Raw genomic sequence first — 20,566 nt, 5'->3', positions numbered from 1 at the left:
TTAGAGAGGTTAAGGAACCTGCCCAAAGTCATATATACGAACAGGTGTCAGAACCAAGATTTGAACTCAAGTCTAATGGACGCCAAGGTGGTGTCAGCAGACATCAAGCTGTATGCTGTACCACCCCTCTACCACTGCGGTGCTTGCGGTCCACTAGCATGTTGTCAGTCATCTGCAGATAATGAAACTGATGTTCACAGGGGTTAAATAGCTTACCCTAGGTCACACAGCTCGGAAGTATCTCAACCAAAACTTGACCTCACTTTGTCCGACTCCAAAGTGCTTTTCCCACTACCCAAGGCCATTTCTCTATGCTATCTCTAGATCCAAATCCATCTTAATTGGAACCAGGAAAAAAAAAATATGACCCCTGTGAACCAGAGTGGTCAGGGAAGGGGGAATTCTGGATAATGTTTTGGTTAACTAGGGAAATCTTGTATTAATTCATTCAAAATCTTCCTCACCGGTATCAGTTCACTTTCCGCCTAAGTCAGCACATTGTAATGTAAGGTTTCCATGATGATTCAGGATCTTACGTGTCTCAGAACCATCATTATAAACAGCCTTCGTTACCAAGAAATGTCAAAGAGGATGCAGAAGATATAGGCGATTGGGTTGAATGTGTGCGGGAGCCCAGGATTATTGACAGACCAAATTAATTTCTATTCTAATCATTCGCCTCTTCTGCAATCAGAATGTGAAAAGGCCCCCAAATTAAGACTAATCAAATGCTCCAGTTGAGTTGGGCTTAAATTAATCTCGTTGAGCACTAGTTTGTGTAAGTAGCTGATAAACTTCATTAACTTTAAAAGTGACTTATTTTCTTCTTTGTGACTTGATAAATCATGAAGAATGAAGCTTTCCCTGACTCCTGTGTACCGTTAAGTTACCCCGTCATCAGGGAGAGAAATAAGCTGTGTAATTACCATTTGAGACATGAATCATCCTTGCTCTGAGGGCTCAGACATGTTTCACTCTATAAAAGCAGCTCAAGGTCGAAGTGCAAACGTGCTCTGTCTGCCGTCCCCCAGGCTGATATAATTACTCAGCTACCGGGAAGAGATGAAGGTGCTCCCCGCATCTGGTCTCGCTGTCCTCTTCATCACTACTTTGAAGTTTTCCACTGCAGCCCCCTCCCTATTTGCAGCCACCTCCAGGACCTCGAGGAACAACTACCAACTTGCTCAGGTTTGTAAATCTTTGCACAATTCCATCTTCCTCCCCCGTCCAGGAAAAGCTAAAACAGGAAATAAGTAAAAATCAGTTACTCTTTCTAAGACATCTTGTAAGTCCACTGAAGTCTAATAGATACTATCTCCATGTACTAATAGATGGCATCTAAGACCGGCATCTGGTGCATATTAGATGTCCAGTGAACACATGTTGCATGACTGAGTAAATGAAAGAATAAATGTCTATCTAGGTATCTTGTCCCTTTCAAGTTTGAAATGGCTTACAAAAATACATGCAATACAAAAAATTTTTAAAAGAAGTATTTGAGGAATCATAAAAAAATGTATCTTGTCCCTTTCAAGTTTGAAATGGCTTACAAAAATACATGCAATACAAAAAATTTTTAAAAGAAGTATTTGAGGAATCATGGAGGAAGAAAAATAAGGGTAGAAAAATACAATGTAAGATTTGCATAGCAGATGGGGGTGGTAAATTTAGTGCTACACTTCCTAGCAGTTCACAACAAAAAGATTTCCAGGGTTTACATTTTTTTTAAATGACTCTTGGATTCATGATAAACTTGTTTAAAATTTAAGGTAGACCAAGTTTTTCCTGGGTGCCTAACCACTTCTCATTTTAGGCTTTCCTTTCTAAAGCATATTCCTGAACTATCTTCTTTGCTTACACTTTCTGCTTTTTCCATTTAAAATCTCTCCCCTGTTGACTGTTGGAAAGGATCCAATACAAAAAATTAATAGAATTTTTGCAAAGACTAAGTGACTCAAAAGTGTTTTTGCATGTGAGTGGAAGATGGAGATCTTTAACCTAAAGGTCGGGTCTCTAGTCTTGGAATTTCCAACACTAGTGAAAGGCGTGTGGCTGAGATGTTTTTGCTCTAGGGCCCCATCTGCCAAGAGTCTGTGATTACCAACTTGACCTCAAGGTTGCGTTCCCACCTGCCAGACTACACCTGTGTACAGGTCCAGTAGTCACACTCAGAGCTGGTTTTACAGTTCGCACCCACATGTCCCCGCAGATTGTGGACAGCACTTGCCCATTCTAATGGGTCAGTTGCCCATCACACCAGCTGCTAGCCATTTTGAATATCAGCCCTGCATATAACCAGCACAGTGAATGCTCAGTACAGGCCTGTTGAATTGAACTTCCTTTGACTTGAGCCTACTTTTAGATGAGCTAAATTCATAATAACTCAGAATACTAGATTCGATTCCAGATTGTAATTTATTGGTGCCACCTAGATGTGGGCTCTTAGTCCCACATGTATCTTGCCCCCACCCAGCCTCATGCCACTCAGTGACCCAGGAACTATAGAGGTTTTGTGTCGTCACCAGAAGGCCAGGCTGAAGTCAGAATAGATCTGAGGTGGCCAGAGACCCTGATTCTTGTCTAGTCAGCCAACACGGTCCTTTGTCCAAACTCAGCCACGCTCATTCATTTACGTATTGTCTATGGCTGCTTTCCAGCTAGTGTATGGCCTGCTAAGCTGAAAATATTAACTATCCGACCCTTGACAGGCAAATATTAGCCAACCCCTGACCAGTCTATATAGGAATAAGGCCAGAACCTATCCTTGCTAGGGGTGTTTGGGAAGAATGAGGCAGCCTCGGTACGTTGGAGACCTTTAGTGATTCCTTATCTCTTCCTCTCCAAAATAAATCAGCACTCCCTGGTCTGCCTTATGACACACTCTCAGAAAGACCTTAAATCAAGGAGCAAGGAAGCTTTTCACCTGGCAAACATCACCTACTCCTGCCTCCAGCAGATCTGATCATCAGCTCCAGGCAGGGACTCAACAGTCTTTAGGAGGTTGGAATGATCTGGTCATACCTCTGACATTGATTCCAGTGACTAGAAAGGATCAATGTCCCACCTTACAGTTTATAGAAATACATAACAAATTTCTCAGTCTTACAAAATATCAAACGAAAGCGACATGAAAAATAGGCAGCTTCAGTTGACTCATTCAACAGCATGCCTACTGTGTGCTGTGAACCAGGGTCCCTTCCAAGTAGTGGAAAAACATCAGTGAACAATCAAAGCCTCTGTTCTCCTGGTGCTTACATGGGGATGAGGAAGAGATCGACAAGCCAATCAATAAGTAGACACGATCACTTCAGGAAGTGACCAGTGACACTGAAAAAAAATTAATCAAAATAATAGAGAGTGATTGGGACAGTGAGGGACATTTTCAGCTGAGTAGTCCAGAGAGAGGAAACCCTGGTGGCGTAGTGGTTAAGTGCTATGGCTGCTAACCAAAGGGTTGGCAGTTCGAATCTGCCAGGTGCTCCTTGGAAACTCTATGGGGCAGTTCTACTCTGTTCTATAGGGTCACTATGAGTTGGAATCAATTCGACAGTGCTGGGTTTTTTTTGGTTAGGCCAGAGAGGCCTCTCTGAGGAAGTGACATCTGAGAGGAACCTGAACTATATGAAAGAGCCAGTCGTGTAAGGTCTAGGGACAGGACAATCCAGACAGAGGAAAAAGCAAGTGCAATGGTCTTGAGTGGGAAGGAGCTTGGAGTGTGGCTAGAGTGAAGAGACTGAAGGAAGAGGGGTACTCGATGAGTTCCAGAGATAGGCCAGGGCCAGCTGATTATCTGGGAGCCTGGGTCAGGTCAAGTACAACTCTCTTCTTTCTAGATCATTCACTAAGAGAGAACAAATGACTTCTTGTGCCTGGAAAAACCAGACAATGTTTCCAAATACTGTACACTTCTCCCTCCAACACTGAGGGACACTATAATCTACACTTGAAAGAATAAGCAGGTGTTTAGTTTATTTATTTAATGGTAACATGTTGTCTACCAACCAACCAATCAGTTGCCATCAAGCTGGCTGACTCATGGCAACCTCAGGTGTGCTAGAGTAGAACTGAGCTCCACAGGGCTTTCAATGTCTATGTCTTTCGAAACAACTTCCTACGACTCAAGGCCAGGGTTAGAGTGAGGCAAGTGAGGCAGGGTCAGAGCCTGTCTTTATTTAAAAGTTTGATATTTTGTTTATCGTGGATTTTTTGCATAAATTTTGATTTTTTTTAATATTGCATTAAAATATTATTTGTCTTAATCACTGAGTTTCTGGTACTTCCTCACTCACTTCACCCTTATACTGGTTCATGACTATATATCTACGTGTTTGTAACCATACACAAACACTTTGGTTCACTAACACAGTTTATATTGCAATACTAGTTGCAAACATGTTTTACACTGAACATATCATGAGCATCTTTCCTTACATGGCCTTAATTTGTGAAACCAAAATCAGAATATAGAGTATAGCACATAACCTAACAAAAGAACAAAATACTTGAAGTCAAAACTGTCTCAGAAACACACACCAAACTACAGCCCAGGAACTTCACTCTTGGTTTATATCCAGGAGAAAAGAAAACATATGCCCACCAAAAGCATATACAAGAATTGTTATAGTAGCTTTATTTATAATAGCCAAAAATTAAAATCAAATAGAAAAGCATCCATATTCTTGGCTAGAAAAACCCACCATCATCAATTAAATCATCAATTCCCCTTAAGTTAATATATAATTTTAGCATTATCCCAATTTAAAAAAAGATCAATAATTATGCTTAAATAAACCTAAATGAAAAAAAAAAACTGTCTCAGAAAATCTGAAACATCTAGTCTTACTTACAGAGCACAGCTCTGAGGAGCAGGGTCCAGGCACGGCCATGCGCATCACATTGTCACAGCATCAACCTGAGCACACAGGAATGACTTATAGAATCAGTGTCATCATACAAAAAAAGATCAGAAACTTAACATGATTACTTAAGGTTGCCCAATCAGAGAGGGAAACAGAGACAAACACTTTTGCTTCAGAGACACCTCACTCAGGATTCAGGGTCAGGGCCTTCTGTGTCGCCTCTCCCTTTTCCTCCTCTTGGGTTTTCATCTCACCTAGGATCTTTTACCAGGAACCGCCACCAGGAAGGAGCCCTGGTGGTGCAGTGGTTAAGAGCTTGGCAGCTGATCAAAAGGTCAGCAGTTCAAATCCACCAACCCCTCCCTGGAAACCCTGTGGGGCAGTTCTACTCTGTCCTATAGGGTTGCTATGAGTCGGAATCGACTCGACAGCAATGCGTTTTTACCGCCAGGAAGGTGTAAGCTCCTCTCAAGTGCAGGCCAGGGAGGAAATGGGGCATCCTCTGCAAGCAAGTGATTCTTACTCCGTTTTATTTTTCCTCAACAATGACAGTCCACTTTCACTGCAGAAAACTTTGGGATAGAGGAAAGAATAGGAGGTCCCTGGGTGACCCAAACGGTTTGCACTCTACTCCTAACCGAAAGGTTGGTGGTTCGAATATACCCAGTGGCACCTCGGAAGGAAGGTCTGGTGATCTGCTTCCATAAAGATTACAGCCAAGAAAACCGAACGGAGTGGTTTTACTCTGTAATGCTTCCATAACTAAAAAAAAAAAAAAAAACCAAACCTGTTGCTGTCAAGTCAATTCCAATTCATAGCGACCGTACAGGACAGAGTAGAACTGCCCCATAGAGTTTCCAAGGAGCGCCTGGTGGATTCGAACTGCCGACCTTTTGGTTAGCAGCCAAGCTCTAAATCACTATGCCACCAGGGTTTCCTATGTATATGTATACATATGTATATACACATATATCCATGTAAATTTATATACAGACACATATGTATATGTGTATAAATACTTGGTTTGGTTTATTTATGAAATTGTGATTATAATCTGTATAATGATTTCTGCCTTTCTCAGTATATTGCCATTATATTGAGAGCATTATTCCATGTCATTAAGTATTTTTCAAAAAGGTGACCATAGTAGAGACCTAGTATTACCTCACATGGATATATAACATCTACCAAATCCTCTATTGTTAATATTAAGTCTGCTTCTACTTTTTTTATTATTTATATATAAAGATATGAATATAGAATACGTAAATAAATAATATACATGATTCATATAATATATAAATGTTTGGTTAATAGGTAATATGTAAATAAATAATACATGATTTATATATCATAAATAACATACATAATATGTAAACATAAACTTTTTTATATGTATGATAAAATGTACATAAATCTGTAGCCGCACTTATTTTCCTGAAAGCCAGGCTCCGACCCTTCACTTGCACAGCCCTGCTTCATTTGCCTCTCCCTAATCGAGCCCTGAGCCACAGAAAAGTATTTTGAACAATATAACCAAACCAAACGCGTTGCGGTCCTATCAACTCATAGCGACTCTATAGAGCAGAATAGAACTGCCCCATAGGGTTTCCAGGATGCAGCTGGTGGATTCAAATTGCCCACGTGTTGGTTAGCGGCTGAGCTCTTAACCACTGTGCCACCAGGGTTCCTTGAACAATATATTAGGGGTTTTAAGCCTTTACAAAAATCTTAAACTGTATGGTTAATTTTACTTGCTTCAAGGGGCAAAGAGCCTGTCCTAGGAAAATTGCCCCATAGAAACAACCTCCACCCCTTGAAGTGCTGAAGGCACCCGAATTGATTAAAAGCCTCAGGTGGGAACTAGGTTGACCCTCTGGCTTAGTATAGAATGAGGGGCTGGAAGATAATGTCTCCGAGAATTTAAAATCCTGGTCTTGTATGTACAATGAAAATGTGATCCCTGTAAGGTTTATCAGAGAAACTGGATAGTCTGTGTTTTGTAAATTGGATAAAGAACTTCGATGGCAAAATATTAAAGCAAAATTACACATTCATTATAGAACTGTAAAATGCAGACGAGCCAAAAGAAAAAATTGAAGTAATCTAAAATCTCCACTACCCAAAGATAACCATTGCTAATAATTTGGAGTATACCATTCTAAGCTTTATCTATGCTGATATACCTAATTTTTTCAAAAATATACTTGTCTTAGTTTCCTAGAGCTGGCAAAACAAAATGCCAAAAAGTGGGGGACTTTAAAGAACAGAAATTTATTTTCTCACAGTTCAGAAGGTTAGAGGTCCGGGTAAGAGTATCAGTCATATCAGTTCCCTCCGAGGGCTCTGAGACAGGACATGTTCCGTGCCTCTCCTACCTTCTAGTGGCTGCCAGCAGCCCTTGGCATTCCCTTGCTGCTTGTAGATGTATCTTCATACAGTGTCTACCCCTGTGTGTGACTCTGTTTTCATACCTATGCTTCTCTTTCATAAAACGCCACTCACAGGGGTTAGGATTAGGACCCACCTGACTGTAGCTGTTGTTAGGTGCCGTTGAGTTGTTTCTGACTCGTAAAGACTCTGTGTACAACAAAACAAAACACTGCCAGTCCTGCGCCATCCGCATGATCATTGTTACGCTTGAGCCCATTGTTACAGCCACTGTGTCAATCCATCTTGTTGAGGGTCTTCTTCATTTTCATTGACCCTCTACTTTACCAAGCACAATGACCTTCTCCAGGGACTGGTCCCTCCTGATAGCATTTTTTTTTTTAACTATAGTAAAAGTAGGACCTCATTAATTTAACTGATAACACCTGGGGAAAAAAAAACCCTACTTCCCCAAACAAGGTCACATTTACTGGTGCAGGGGTTAGGACTTCAACATTTTTTTTCCAGGAGCGGGGGGGAGGGAGCACAATTTAATCCAATACTCTGCATTCCATTTGTAATATATCAGGAATATTGTCCCCTCTCTTATCCAAGCAAGAGTGTTTCCCAGAGACTATGCCACAGACATGTCAGCCTGCTTTTTCGTTTCAGGCATATCTTGACAAGTATTACACAAAGGAAGGAGGACACCAGATTGGTGAGATGGTTGCAAGAGGAGGCAATGCCATGGTAAAGAAGATAAAGGAGCTGCAAGCATTCTTTGGCCTCAAAGTCACCGGGAAGTTAGACCAGTTGACCATAGACGTGATCAAGAAGCCTCGCTGTGGAGTTCCTGATGTGGCAAACTATCGCCTCTTCCCAGGTGAACCCAAATGGAAAAAAAATACTTTGACATACAGGTAATGAGATCGAGTCTTCCCAAATTCAGAGAGAAACACCCTCTCTCTCTCTTTTTTTTCTTTTCTTTAAAAAATAACCCCTTTCGATCTGCATGAAATCATTACCCATTACAATCATGAGAAAGTTTTCGGTCTGACCTTTAGACAATGACAACGGTAATTCACTAGAAAATACGATCTCAGGATTATCATAATGACTAGCCATCATTAGGCATTAGGGACAATTTTACCAGTTAGAAACAACTCATTTTTCTTTAAATAAAAATAATTTAGTCAGGATTAATAACCTGACGGTATCAACTCTGAGTGGTGCAGTTAACACACTTGGCTGCTAACCAACAGATTGGAGATTCGAGTCTGCCCAGGGGTGCCTCCAAAGACAGTCCTGGCAATCTAATTCTGAAAAATCAGCCTTTGAAAACCCTATGGAACACAATCCTACCTCAGCCCACGAGGGGTCACCATGAGTTGGCAGCGACCCAAAGGCAACTGGTTTACTGACTTATCAGCCAGTTTCCCTAAAACAACCTGCTCAGTTAGGATAAAATTCATGAATTAAATTAGCTTTTTTCATTCATTCAAAAAAATCAGTTATTATTTTTTAAGTGCCTGCTGTAAGCATTCAATTTGAGGGATATAAACATGACTGCATCATCTTCTCTGGCCTCCGGGAACTCACAGTTCTTTGGGGAGAGAGGCCACGGGCTGGGCAGGCAGTGACATGCGAGTCTGATTTGAAGGATAAGTAAGAGCGGTCTATCTTTATGCCCAGTCCCCCCATCTCCACACTCTAGAGAACCCCCTATCTGGACATCCTCTGGATCCTCTGACCTTGTCCTCCCCTGGCACGAGGACTCTGTGTCGTCCAAGGCACACACCCAACCAGAATATATGCCCTCCCCATGTTCTTGGTACCCAGGGTCAGATCCCCTACCCCAGCAGACTGGACCCGGTTCTGGGGCCACTGTAGGCCTTCCTCCAAGGTCCAGCCAACCAAGAGTATTCACCCCTCCCGTGGAACAGGGGTAGATCATGGATATGTGAGCCTCTCAAATGCCGGATGGCAAGGGCGTTCGAAGAGAAGGGAGCATCTATTGGCCACGTGCCTCTATTGTATCCTTGCCCCAGGCCTTGCAAGTGGTAGGGGTTTTCCAAGTAGAAAAACAGGGCTAGCAAACAACAGGAGTGAGGGAGGGGGCTTGGTGTGTTTCAGCAGCAACCAGCGTGTGAAGAGGAGTAGGGGGTGCAGGAAGGGGCTGCTGGGAAGTGAAGCTGGAGAGGCAATCTGAGGGCAGCTACAATATGACCTTAAGGAGTCTGGACTTTATCCCAGGGCGGTGGAGAGCCAGGGTAGGATCTGGCCCAGGTTTTGTATTTAGAATGAGCACACCTGGACGATGACTAGGGGTGGGGAAAGGATGGAAAAGGCTGGACTGTTGCAAAAGCCCAAGCACTGATGCGCTGCGCTATCTCATAACCAACAGTCATCTTTAAATTTTTCAAGAATTTTGTAAGCCAGTTGTTAAACTTCTAAGAATTTTATAAGCTGGCTGTTAAATACAGCGTTCACTACAAGTTAAATTTTATAAACTTACAATTAAATGTCATAAACAAAGGTTAATTGAAACTTACCACTTTATAAGGTTATTTACACCTATTTTATCTGTATGGAAGACAATACTATACAATGGTGTGTTACTGTTCATCTGTTTCCAACTTCCCCTTCGTGATGGCAAGCTTACAGCTTGAAATTATCCATAGAGAGAGTACTCAGAACATGGAAATCGGGAAGCCCTACAAATCAGAACTTTTTTTCTCCACAGAGCCAGGTGCTAAACTGTACCGGCAAACCTGTGAGTCCAGGTGGCCAAGTGATCAAATGAGGGAGTCAGGCACAGGGAGGCCGGATGATTCTGTTAGGCTACTTGTTACCTGCTGTTAGCCTATACGTCCAGCAGGTGGCGCTCTGAACACAATTATTGCTTTCAAGACTGCGACGTCTACAAAAACAGCCCCGGGAAAGAAAAACCCCATAAGGAGTCGAACATAGCAGTGATTATAAGATACCAAATTTTATATAAATCCATGGAGTTTTTCCCATCGTTTTTTGAAAATAAACTGTATCCTAGAATTTCAGGCTGGGACCATACACAACCAAGATCAAAAATCAGGATAATTTGGAACTTGAAGTACAGTATGCTTGTGATAAATTAAAGAACCCCACCCCTGGGCAAGGGCAGTCTCCTCAACACACAGTGCCCATCTGCTCTTGTTCCTGAACAACCCCCCCCCCCACCCCGTCCCGCCCCGACCCCTCCAATAAAAGGCACTAAAAACAAAAAACCGTATCCCTGAGTGGGACTCCTAGCAACCCTACAGGACAGAGTAGAACTGCCCCATAGGGTTTCCAAGGAGTGTCTGGTGGATTTGAACTGCCGGCCTTTTGGTTAGCAGCCATAGTTCGTAATCTCTGCCCACCAGGGCTCCCAAAAAAGGGCACAAGAGGCTACTTTAAGGAGCCCTCGTGGCACAATGGTTAAGCACTCAGCTGCTAACTGAAAGGTTGGCAGTTCAAACCCAACTAGCAGCTCCACAGGAGAAAAATCTGGCAACCTGCTTCCGTAAAGATTACAGCCCAGAAACCCACTGGGGAAGTTTTACTCATGGGGTCGCTATGAGTTAAAAATTGATTCAACAGGCACACAATAACAAGAAAGGCTTAGTACTCTATCCATATAGCTACTGGATCTCAGGATAGCTTCCTGTAATGCTGAGAATAAAAAAGACAAAATAGAACATAATGTGTAAGCTTTGGAGTCAGACCTGGGCTGAAACCCTGACTAATCATAAAATGTAGATAATTTTTATTATTACCCATTTCTTAAAGGTTGTTGTGAGGATTATACGAGATACTACACTAAAAAGTGCTTAGAACAGTGTCCAGCACACAGTTCGCGTTCAGAGAATATTAGCTGTTATGACTGTTGCTTTATCAGTTTCTAGAGCCTGAGTAGACCTTTCCCAATGTTCTTCTCTGGTGCTACTGCTTTCTCCAATTGCGTCTTCTCCAACCCAAACATGCAGTCAGCTCAAAGATACGGCTGACTTGTCTTTAATGAGAGGGAATTTCAAGGTACTAACTACACAGGCCTAACAGGGCCCCAACTCTACAGAGTCAAGGTAAATCACCGATTTGTATTATGCAGTGGGTTTGGCATATTTCAAAAGCATTAGATGGTCCCTTAAAGGTCTTCCTGGAGCCCTGGCAGTGCAGTGGTTAAGAGTTCAGCAGCTAACCAAAATGTCGACAGTTTGAATCTACCAGGCGCTCCTTGGAAAACCCATGGGGCGGTTCTACTCTGTCTTATAGGGTCGCTCTGAGTCGGAATCAACTGGACAGCAATCAGTTTGGTTTTTGGTGTCTCTGTGGGACATGGAACCCTGGTGGCACAATGGTTAAGAACTCAGCTGCTAACCAAAAGGTTGGCAGTTCAAATCCACCAGGTGCTCCTTGGAAACCTTATACAGCACTTCTACTTCATCCTATAGGGTTGCTATGAGTTAAAATTGACCTGAAAGTAATGGGTTTGAGGTTGTGTGTGTGTGTGTGTGTTTGTTTGTTTCGGGGGGTTCTATGAGACATGATCCCTTCCCTTTTAGATCCCAGGATTACTGCTGTTGGTTTCTAGTTGAATTTGCACCACCCACATTAGAATAGGGAAACCCTGGTTGCATAGTGGTTAAGTGCTACAGCTGCTAACCAAAAGGTCGGCAGTTTGAATCCACCAGGCACTCCTTGGAAACTCTATGGGGCAGTTCTACGCTGTCCTGTAGGGTCACTATGAGTCAGAATCAACTCAATGGCAATGGGTTTGGGTTTTTTTGTTTGTTTGTTTGTTTACATTAGAATAGAGCCCTGGTGGTACAATGGTTAGGTGCAACCTGGGATAGTGGTTAAAACGCAGAATCCTGGACCATACCTCTGTGTTTAACAAATTTCCCAGGTAGTTATCATAGGTCTTAAAGTTGACAACCACTGGGCAGACCCTTAAACCATCAGCTTTTATTCATTAATTCAACCGTTTATCAAGTATTTGCCAACCTCCTACTATGTGCAAAACATTGCACTAGGAGTTGGAAGAGAGAAATACGCTCACCTCCTGCTCTCAAATTACTCTAGACCGTTGACTCACAGAACTGGCTTCTCCCTTTGCATCCGTATTTCAGCCCAGCCCAAGGTCCAAGGTGGAAGTTTCTCTCTCTTACCATGCCTTTTCATGTTGCCAGAAGCCTCCAGCCCCTGGGCTCCAGAACTCAAGTCCTGGAGATTCACCAACTCTGCCTGCACTCACCTTTGTCCAAAAGCTCTACATTGTTCTACCTTCCCATGTCATTCTCACAAGAAGACTTGCTGAGAGGTTCACCCATTTTTCAGTCTGAATAAGCATACTTTTTTAAAGCTAGCACTTCTTTAAGAAATGCATTCTTTTTAGAAAAGACATTCCCCAACAGCCCTAGGGAAATCCCAGTGGCTTTCAAATAACAATTTGCAAAACCTCAAAACTCCACACAGATATATTTTTTACAGTAGAAATTTTTCAGTCCCTTTTGGGGAGAAAGAGGTCCCTTTGCAATTAAAACCACTTTCAGGAAAATGGACCTCTTGCTACTTGTAAAGTTACACAAGGTATTATTCTTTATAATTAGTGGTAGTATAATAACAATAAAAGCCAAGCTGTTTCAACCCCATTTTCTCAATTATCTCTCATTTCTCCCCTTCATGTTTCATGTTGTCTAGCATGTTCCAGTATTTTAACAAATAGAAAAGCAAAATAAGAATTATTGTTTTGGAGGAAAGAAAATCTCACCTAAATTGTACGTTTATGTTCAATATTTTTATTTATAATACAATCTGTAACGTAATTTTTGCCTTCTTCACTTGGAAGCATTTTCTGAAAGGAAAACGTGTTCCCTTTATTTTCACAGAATATCCAAATACACGTCTTCCATGAGTTCAGCCGATGTGGACAAAGCAATCGAGATGGCCTTGCAGGCCTGGAGCAGTGCCATCCCTCTGAGCTTTGTAAAATTAAACACGGGAGAAGCAGACATAATGATCTCTTTTGAAACTGGAGGTACTGTGGTGCTTCTTGGATTTTGTCTACTGAAACTGTTTCAATACTGTTCCTTCTACAAAATTTAACCTATCTGATCAGCACAATCTTCCTTCACACAATGATGTGATGGGCAGAGGTGGAGATCCCAACAAAGCCCACTGGTTCTTAGGGCCATAAAATAGAAACAGGGGAGTTTTTGGCATTTCTTGTCATCATCAGACTCAGCTGCAGAAGGGATTCAACGTAACCAGTTTTCATCAGGTTTTGCCCCACTACCAGTTGTCTTTGTTATCTAGTGCTGCTATAACAGAAATACCACAAGTGATGGCTTTAACAAAGGGAAATTTATTCTCTCAGAGTTTAGGAGGCTAGAAGTCCAAATCGGAGCACCAGCTCTAGTGGAAGGCTTTCTCTCTCTGTCTCTCTGGGGAAAGGTCTTTGTCATCAATCTTCCCCCGATCTAGGAGCTTCTCAGCACGAGGACCCCAGGTCCAAAGGGCATACTCTGCCCCCGGCTCTTCTTTCTTGGTGGTAGGAGGTCTCTCTCCTCTCTGCTCGATTCTCTCTTTTATATCTCAAAAAAGATTGACTCTATCTACAACCTAATCCCGTAGATTTCATCCTGCCTCGTTAAACATAACTGCCTCTAATCCTGCCTCATTAACATCATAGAGGTCTGTGAGGCCTGCCTATCACTTGGCCCACTTCTTCTCCACCCCACCACCCACGCTGGTAAGGAGTAGAGATGTAAGTTTGCACAGGAATTGGCGGAAAACTTTGAGCCCTTTTTTAGAGAAACTTGTCCAGTTAGTAGATAATGGGAAGATCAGTTGCCCGTGAATTTCCTCACCTTCCTCAGTTTCCTAAGAATGAAGTATTTGCCATTGCTTCTTCACCTCCGTACATAACATTTCTATATTTGTCCCAGTCCATTCGAGCCTTGATCTTAATTTTAATCTGATTTCCCTAGAGTAAAAAATGTTGAGGCACTAGAAGAAAGAAGATCAAGCAAGCCCTGGATGTCGCCTGGCCCAGGGTACCAACAGCTCTAACTCTGGGTCTCCTGTTCCTCCTGGACGGCTAAGGCCACCACCAATGAAGTGTCAGGGCAGCATGGCTCAGGGAGCTTTGGAGGCCATGGAGATGACACCTGGCTCTCTTTTGATCTTTCAAGCTGGTGTCCTGTACCTCAAAAAACAAGCTCACTGGGGACTGTGCTGCCACTGCATTAGGTCCTCAGGGCACGCAACCTGATTAGACTACACAGCACTGGAACCTGGGGAAATAGCATAGCAGAACTGTTTTGTTTTGTTTAAAAAAAAAAAAAACCCCAAAAGGTGTCCTCACCAAAACCCGGAAAATTGTGAAATGTAGCTTCTATTGTTTTCCTTTTCTTCCTCCTGCTTTTATTAAATTTCTAATGAACAATTAATTAAAAATGAAGATAATAAACCAAAACATAATGTTAGGGTTTTATAGACACCTTTACTACTTTCATAAGTTGTATATCAAAATTAGATTCAGAGAAATTTTTTTTGACATGCCCTTAAATCATATTATATTGCGCTATAGAAACAGAAAGCCCACACTTGCTCAATTTACTTTTACCCGAATGACATACTGAAAGCCATACTCTGTCAATAGCGTCACATTCCAAAAAGCAGCCTAGGATGCTAGTGACTCTCTGCTCTTTCTCCTTTTGCAACCTATGGCAGGTAAATAGTCCACAGTATGCCACGTGCCAGTTAACAGATGTTGCAATAAAATTTTAAAAAACATAAAAAGCTTTATACACCTAATGGTTACTGTCTTTGAAGAACAAAACAGCCTTTTTTACATTTCAATGAACAGGTTACTCATTGACATGCGAATATCACAAAGTAAATTTACTTGCGTGGTAAGTGTCAATGCTATTCAAAACGGTGTCCATTCTCTGTACTGTCGCGTGCCCCTCAGAACTGCTAGAAGGACTCAGGTCTCACAGGCGTTTCTCCCCACTTGTTTAGATCACGGGGATTCCTACCCATTCGATGGTCCTCGAGGGACTCTGGCCCATGCATTTGCACCTGGAGAAGGCCTGGGAGGAGATACACATTTCGACAATGCTGAGAAGTGGACTATGGGAATGAATGGTATATATGCACAATTCACCATAACCTGGAAAATATTGTACCTTCTTCTGGGCCTCCATCATGAAACCTTGAGGTTCAACGTCCCAAGCCACCCTTTAACTAGGGGGGCTGACTAGGAAAAACAAGTAAGCCAAAAATCCGAAAGGGAACACCATAAGGGAAAACGATTCACCCTCAATGTGCTATAGACTTGTCTGATCTCTGTTTCATAGCATATAATCTCGAGAATCAGCGGTCCGCTCCTCAACACACAGCTCTCTTTTTCTTAAACTACGTAGGATTTATTGCTCCTTACTTATACTTGGCAACAGGCTATGTTCAGAAATGATCTGAGGGAATCAGGACTCTCCTGAGAAGTTGATTGGGATGGGCATAAAAGTCCCAGAATAGCATGCAGTTTATCTAGAAATCTGCAGTGTGGTACCTGTGTGGACCAGAAGGTGTTGGCTGTGGTAGAAGGAAGCCAGCAAAGCACCGATGGTCGAACTCTACATATTACTGCTAAATATCATCACCACTATTAACACTAAGGACCGTCTTTATCATTTCATAGGACAGTCACCGACAATAAGCAGAATGAATTGATTTACATTTCCACTCCTCCCAGGCCCCTTCTAGCCAAGGTGGAAAGAACTAAAGTCATCAAAGTACCTGAATAACCTACCAACCTTTGAATAATAATGAAAAAGGAATGAAATTAACTCTAAGAGTGTCATAAATGATCCTGTAAAGACAGAAGATGGAAAAGACAAAAATCTGTGTTGATGCTGTCTTTTTCTCTCTCCTATTATTTAGGCTTCAATTTATTCACTGTTGCTGCTCATGAATTTGGCCATGCACTGGGCCTGGCCCACTCCACAGATCCGTCAGCACTGATGTATCCAACTTATAAGTACCAGCATCCCTATGGATTTCGCCTCCCCAAGGACGATGTGAAAGGGATCCAGGCATTGTATGGTATAGTCCCTGCACTTCTTTGACTACGAATTCTGAAAGTGACAGGCATTCAGACTCCAGCTCAGAGAACATGTACTGCATTGGTAAAGATTAAGCTAGAAACCACAGCCCCAGCTATGTCCTTTTATGAAGAGCTTCTTTACCAGTTACGAATACTGTTTTCTATAGAAAACACAATCATTTGTCTAGTTTTTTGAGTACAGATCAGGATTTACGTACTGTGAGAAGATGATGTATTCTGTAGTTAAATATAAATGATGCTCACCTATTTGCAGATAAGTAACCCTATCTTCCTAAAAATAGTAATGATGCTGATAGTAACCATAGCACCCAGTTGTACAGACAATCTGCATTGTCTTTGCGGTATAAAACCTTTCACATGTGTAACTTTATACCATTCTCATGACAAGCCTATGGGGTGTAATGTAGTGATGTGTTTTTTCTTGTTTGGTAGCTGAGAAAGCAGAGGCTTAAACACAGCAAGTGTCCTAAGATATTCAAAGCTATTTCAAGGGTTAAATTCTTGGAAAGATAATAAAGGATAATTAGAAACTCTGTGGGGGAAGCGGTGGTAGAGTGGTGGAATCCTCACCTTCCGTGCAGGAGACACGGGTTCGATTACCAGGCAATGCACCTCAGGTGCAGCCACCACCCACCTGTCAGGGGAGGATTGCATGTGGCTATGACGCTGGACAGGTTTCAGCAAATCTTCCAGACCAACAAGGACTAGGAAGAAAGGCCTGGTGATCTACTTCCAAATATCAGCCAATAAAGACCCTACGGATCACAATGATCTGATCCCATTGCACGTGGGGTCACCATGAGTCAGGAGCTAACTCTATAGCAGCTAACAAGAAGAAGAAGAAACTCTATATCCAGTTTTCCATAAAGGAAAAACAAATCAATTAACCCATGAGAAGGAATCTTGACACATCCTTAGCCCTTGACACTTGTTTTACTGATAAAAGGCAGAAACATCTATGGAGCTGAGCAGAAGAAACGTGGTTATTCAATCTCTGCTCATCGGAGCCTTTCCCTGTTCTCCCAACCTAAAAGGTCTAGAGAGTCCAGATCACTCAGATGCCTTCCTGCATGCTAGTGAGCCCACTGGACTGTTCAGAAATGGGCACGTGCATTTGCAAACAGTCAGCTTTAGCCTTCGGCTGTAAAAGACAGATATTATCAAAAGAGCATCCAGCCAGCTCCAGCCATTCAGAGAGCAGGTCGGCACCAGTTCTGCTTCTCCCTAGAGTGACAGGAACAATGCTGTCATTGTGTCCATTTTATAAACTTGTGTGCTCAGTGGCCAAGCTCCAGCACACATTCCCGTGGGCCACCAAGAAGGGCCATGCCCAGAGGCTTACATGCCCTTTACAAGTCCTTGTGCACTGGAGAGTCACTGCCATCCTAATGGCCACAGTCACTGGGCCTGGAGCTGAAATGGCCATTTTCACACAGATGAACAGGATGTAAAAACATGATTTTGTGTTGCCAGGCAGCATATACATCACTGGCCACCATTCCACCCCTGAACCTCACCACATTTCTGATCTGGCCAATTTCCTGTTTTTAATCTTTTCCCGCAGGCTCATCCCACCTCTGGTCCTCACCACATTGCTCTGACCGCTACTCCATTCCTGATCTCACCCTTCTCTGGCCATTATCTGGCCTTGAGCCTTATTTCTTTCTTGTACCTCGCTCCTTCCCTGATCCTCCCCTCTGGTTACAAAAAGTCTTTATCAAAGAGCATGGACCTGCTACACCAACAGAAAGAACATCAAAGAGGAAATCACCAAATCAATACCATTTACAGTAGCCCCCAAGAAGGATAAAGTACTTAGAAATAAATCTTACCAGAGATATAAAAGACTTATACAGAGAAAACTACAGCACACTTCTGCAAGAAACCAAAAGAGACCTACATAAGTGGAAAAACATACCTTGCTTATGGATAGAAAGACTTAACATTATAAAAATGTCTATTCTACAAAAAGCGATTTATAGATTTAATGCAATTCCAATCCAAAATCCAATGACATTCTTTAATGAGATGGAGAAACAAATCACCAACTTCATATGGAAGGGGAAGAGGCCCTGGTTAAGTAAAGCATTACTGAAAAAGAAGAACAAAGTCGGAGGCCTTACTCTACCTGATTTTAGAACCTATTATACCTCCACAGTAGTCAAAACAGCCTGGTATTGGTACAACAACAGAAATATAGACCAATGGAACAGATTTGAGAATCCAGACATAAATCCATCCACATATGAGCAGTTGATATTTGACAAAGGCCCCAAGACAATTAAATGGGGGAAAAGACAGTCTTTTTAACAAATGGTGCTAGCATAACTGGATATCCATCTGCAAAAAAAATGAAACAAGACCCATACCTCACTCCATGCACAAAAACGAGCTCGAAATGGATCATAGACCTAAATATAAAATCTAAAACAATAAAGATCATGGAAGAAAAAATAGGGACAATGTTAGGAGCCCTAATACATGGTATAAACAGTATACAAAACATTACTAACAATGCAGAAGAAAAACTAGATAATTGGGAGTTCCTAAAAATTAAACACCTATGCTCATCCAAAGACTTCACCAAAAGAGTAAAAAGATTACCTCCAGACTGGGAAAAAGTTTTTAGCTATGACATTTCTGATCAGCACCTGATCTCTAAAATCTACATGATACTGCAAAAACTCAACTACGAAAAGACAACCCAATTAAAAAATGGGCAAAAGATATGAACAGACATTTCACTAAAGAAGACATTCAGGTAGCTAACAGATACAAGAGGAAATGCTCACGATCATTAGCCATTAGAGAAATGCAGATCAAAAGTACAATGAGATTTCATCTCACTCCAACAAGGCTGGCCTTAATCCAAAAAACACTGCTGGTGGGAATGCAAAATGGTACAACCACTGTGGAAATCAATTTGATGCTTCCTTAAAAAGCTAGAAATAGAACTACCATAAGATCCAGCAATCCCACTCTTTGGAATATATCCTAGAGAAATAAGAGCCCTTACACAAATAGATATATGCACACCCATGTTCATTGCAGAACTGTTTGTAATAGCAAAAAGATGGAAGCAACCAAGGTGCCCATCAACGGATGAATGGATAAATAAATTATGGTATATTCACACTAGGATAGTACGCATTGATAAAGAACAACGATGAATCTGTGAAACATTTCATAACATGGAGGAATCTAGAAGGCATTATGCTGAGTGAAATTAGTCAGTTGCAAACAGACAAATTTTGTATAAGACCACTATAATAAAAACTCAAGAAATAGTTTAAACAGAGAAGAAAGCATTCTTTGATGGTTTCAAGAGCGGGGAGGGAAGGAGAGTGGAAGAGGGGTATTCATTAATTAGATTGTAGATAAGAACAACTTTAGGTGATGGGAAAGACAACACACAATTCAGGAGAGGTCAGCACAACTGGACTAAATCAAAAGCAAAGAAGTTTCCTGAATAAACTGAATGCTTCAAAGGTCAGCGTAGTAGGGGCGGGGGTTTGGGGGCCATGGTTTCCGGGGACACCTAAGTCAATTGGCATAATAAAATCTATTAAGAAAACATTCTGAATCCCACTTTGAATAGTGGTGTATGGGGTCTTAAACGCTAGCAAGCGGCCATCTAAAATGCATTGATGAGTCTCTCAACCCACCTGGATCAAAGGAGAATGAAGAACACCGAGGACACAAGGTAATTATGAGCCCAAGAGACAGAAAGGGCCACATAAACCAGAGACTACATCAGCCTGAGACCAGAAGAACGAGATGGTGCCCAGCTACAACCCATGACTGCCCTGACAGGGAACACAACAGAGAACCCCTGAGGGAGCAGGAGAGCAGTGGGATGCAGGCCCCAAATTCTCATAAAAAGACCAGATTTAATGGTCTGACTGAAACTAAAAGGGCCCTGGTGGTCATGGCCCCCAGACCTTCTGTTGGCCCAGGACAGGAACTATTCCCAAAGCCAACTCTTCAGACATGGACTAGACTGGAGAATGGGTTGGAGAAGGATGCTGGTGAGGAGTGAGCTTCTTGGGTCAGGTGGACACTTGAGACTATGTTGGCATCTCCTGCCTGGAGGGGAGATGAGAGGGTGGAGGGGGGTAGAAGCTGGCGAAATGGACATGAAAAGAGAGAGTGGAGGGAGGGAGCGGGTGTCTCACTAGGCAGAGAGAAA

The 20,566-nt window shown here is 42.2% G+C and overlaps 1 protein-coding gene across 1 annotated transcript in view; it reads left to right on the top strand.

Annotated features, from left to right (window-relative positions):
* Positions 1-1,047: 1,047 nt before the first annotated feature.
* Positions 1,048-20,566, top strand: part of MMP20 (matrix metallopeptidase 20) — a 51,469-nt gene continuing 31,950 nt past the window's right edge. The window contains exons 1-5 of the mRNA XM_003415602.4: positions 1,048-1,188; positions 7,902-8,149; positions 13,136-13,284; positions 15,273-15,398; positions 16,194-16,355. Coding sequence (XP_003415650.1) covers positions 1,063-1,188; positions 7,902-8,149; positions 13,136-13,284; positions 15,273-15,398; positions 16,194-16,355 — 811 coding nt within the window. The 5' untranslated portion in view covers positions 1,048-1,062. The remainder of the gene's footprint in view (positions 1,189-7,901; positions 8,150-13,135; positions 13,285-15,272; positions 15,399-16,193; positions 16,356-20,566) is intronic.

Source organism: Loxodonta africana, chromosome 7 (genome assembly GCF_030014295.1).
Source record: "Loxodonta africana isolate mLoxAfr1 chromosome 7, mLoxAfr1.hap2, whole genome shotgun sequence".
In the NCBI taxonomy this organism is placed as follows: Eukaryota; Metazoa; Chordata; class Mammalia; order Proboscidea; family Elephantidae; genus Loxodonta; species Loxodonta africana.
The sequence above is the reverse complement of the archived record's forward strand: the minus strand, read 5'-3'. Positions and strand labels throughout refer to the sequence as shown.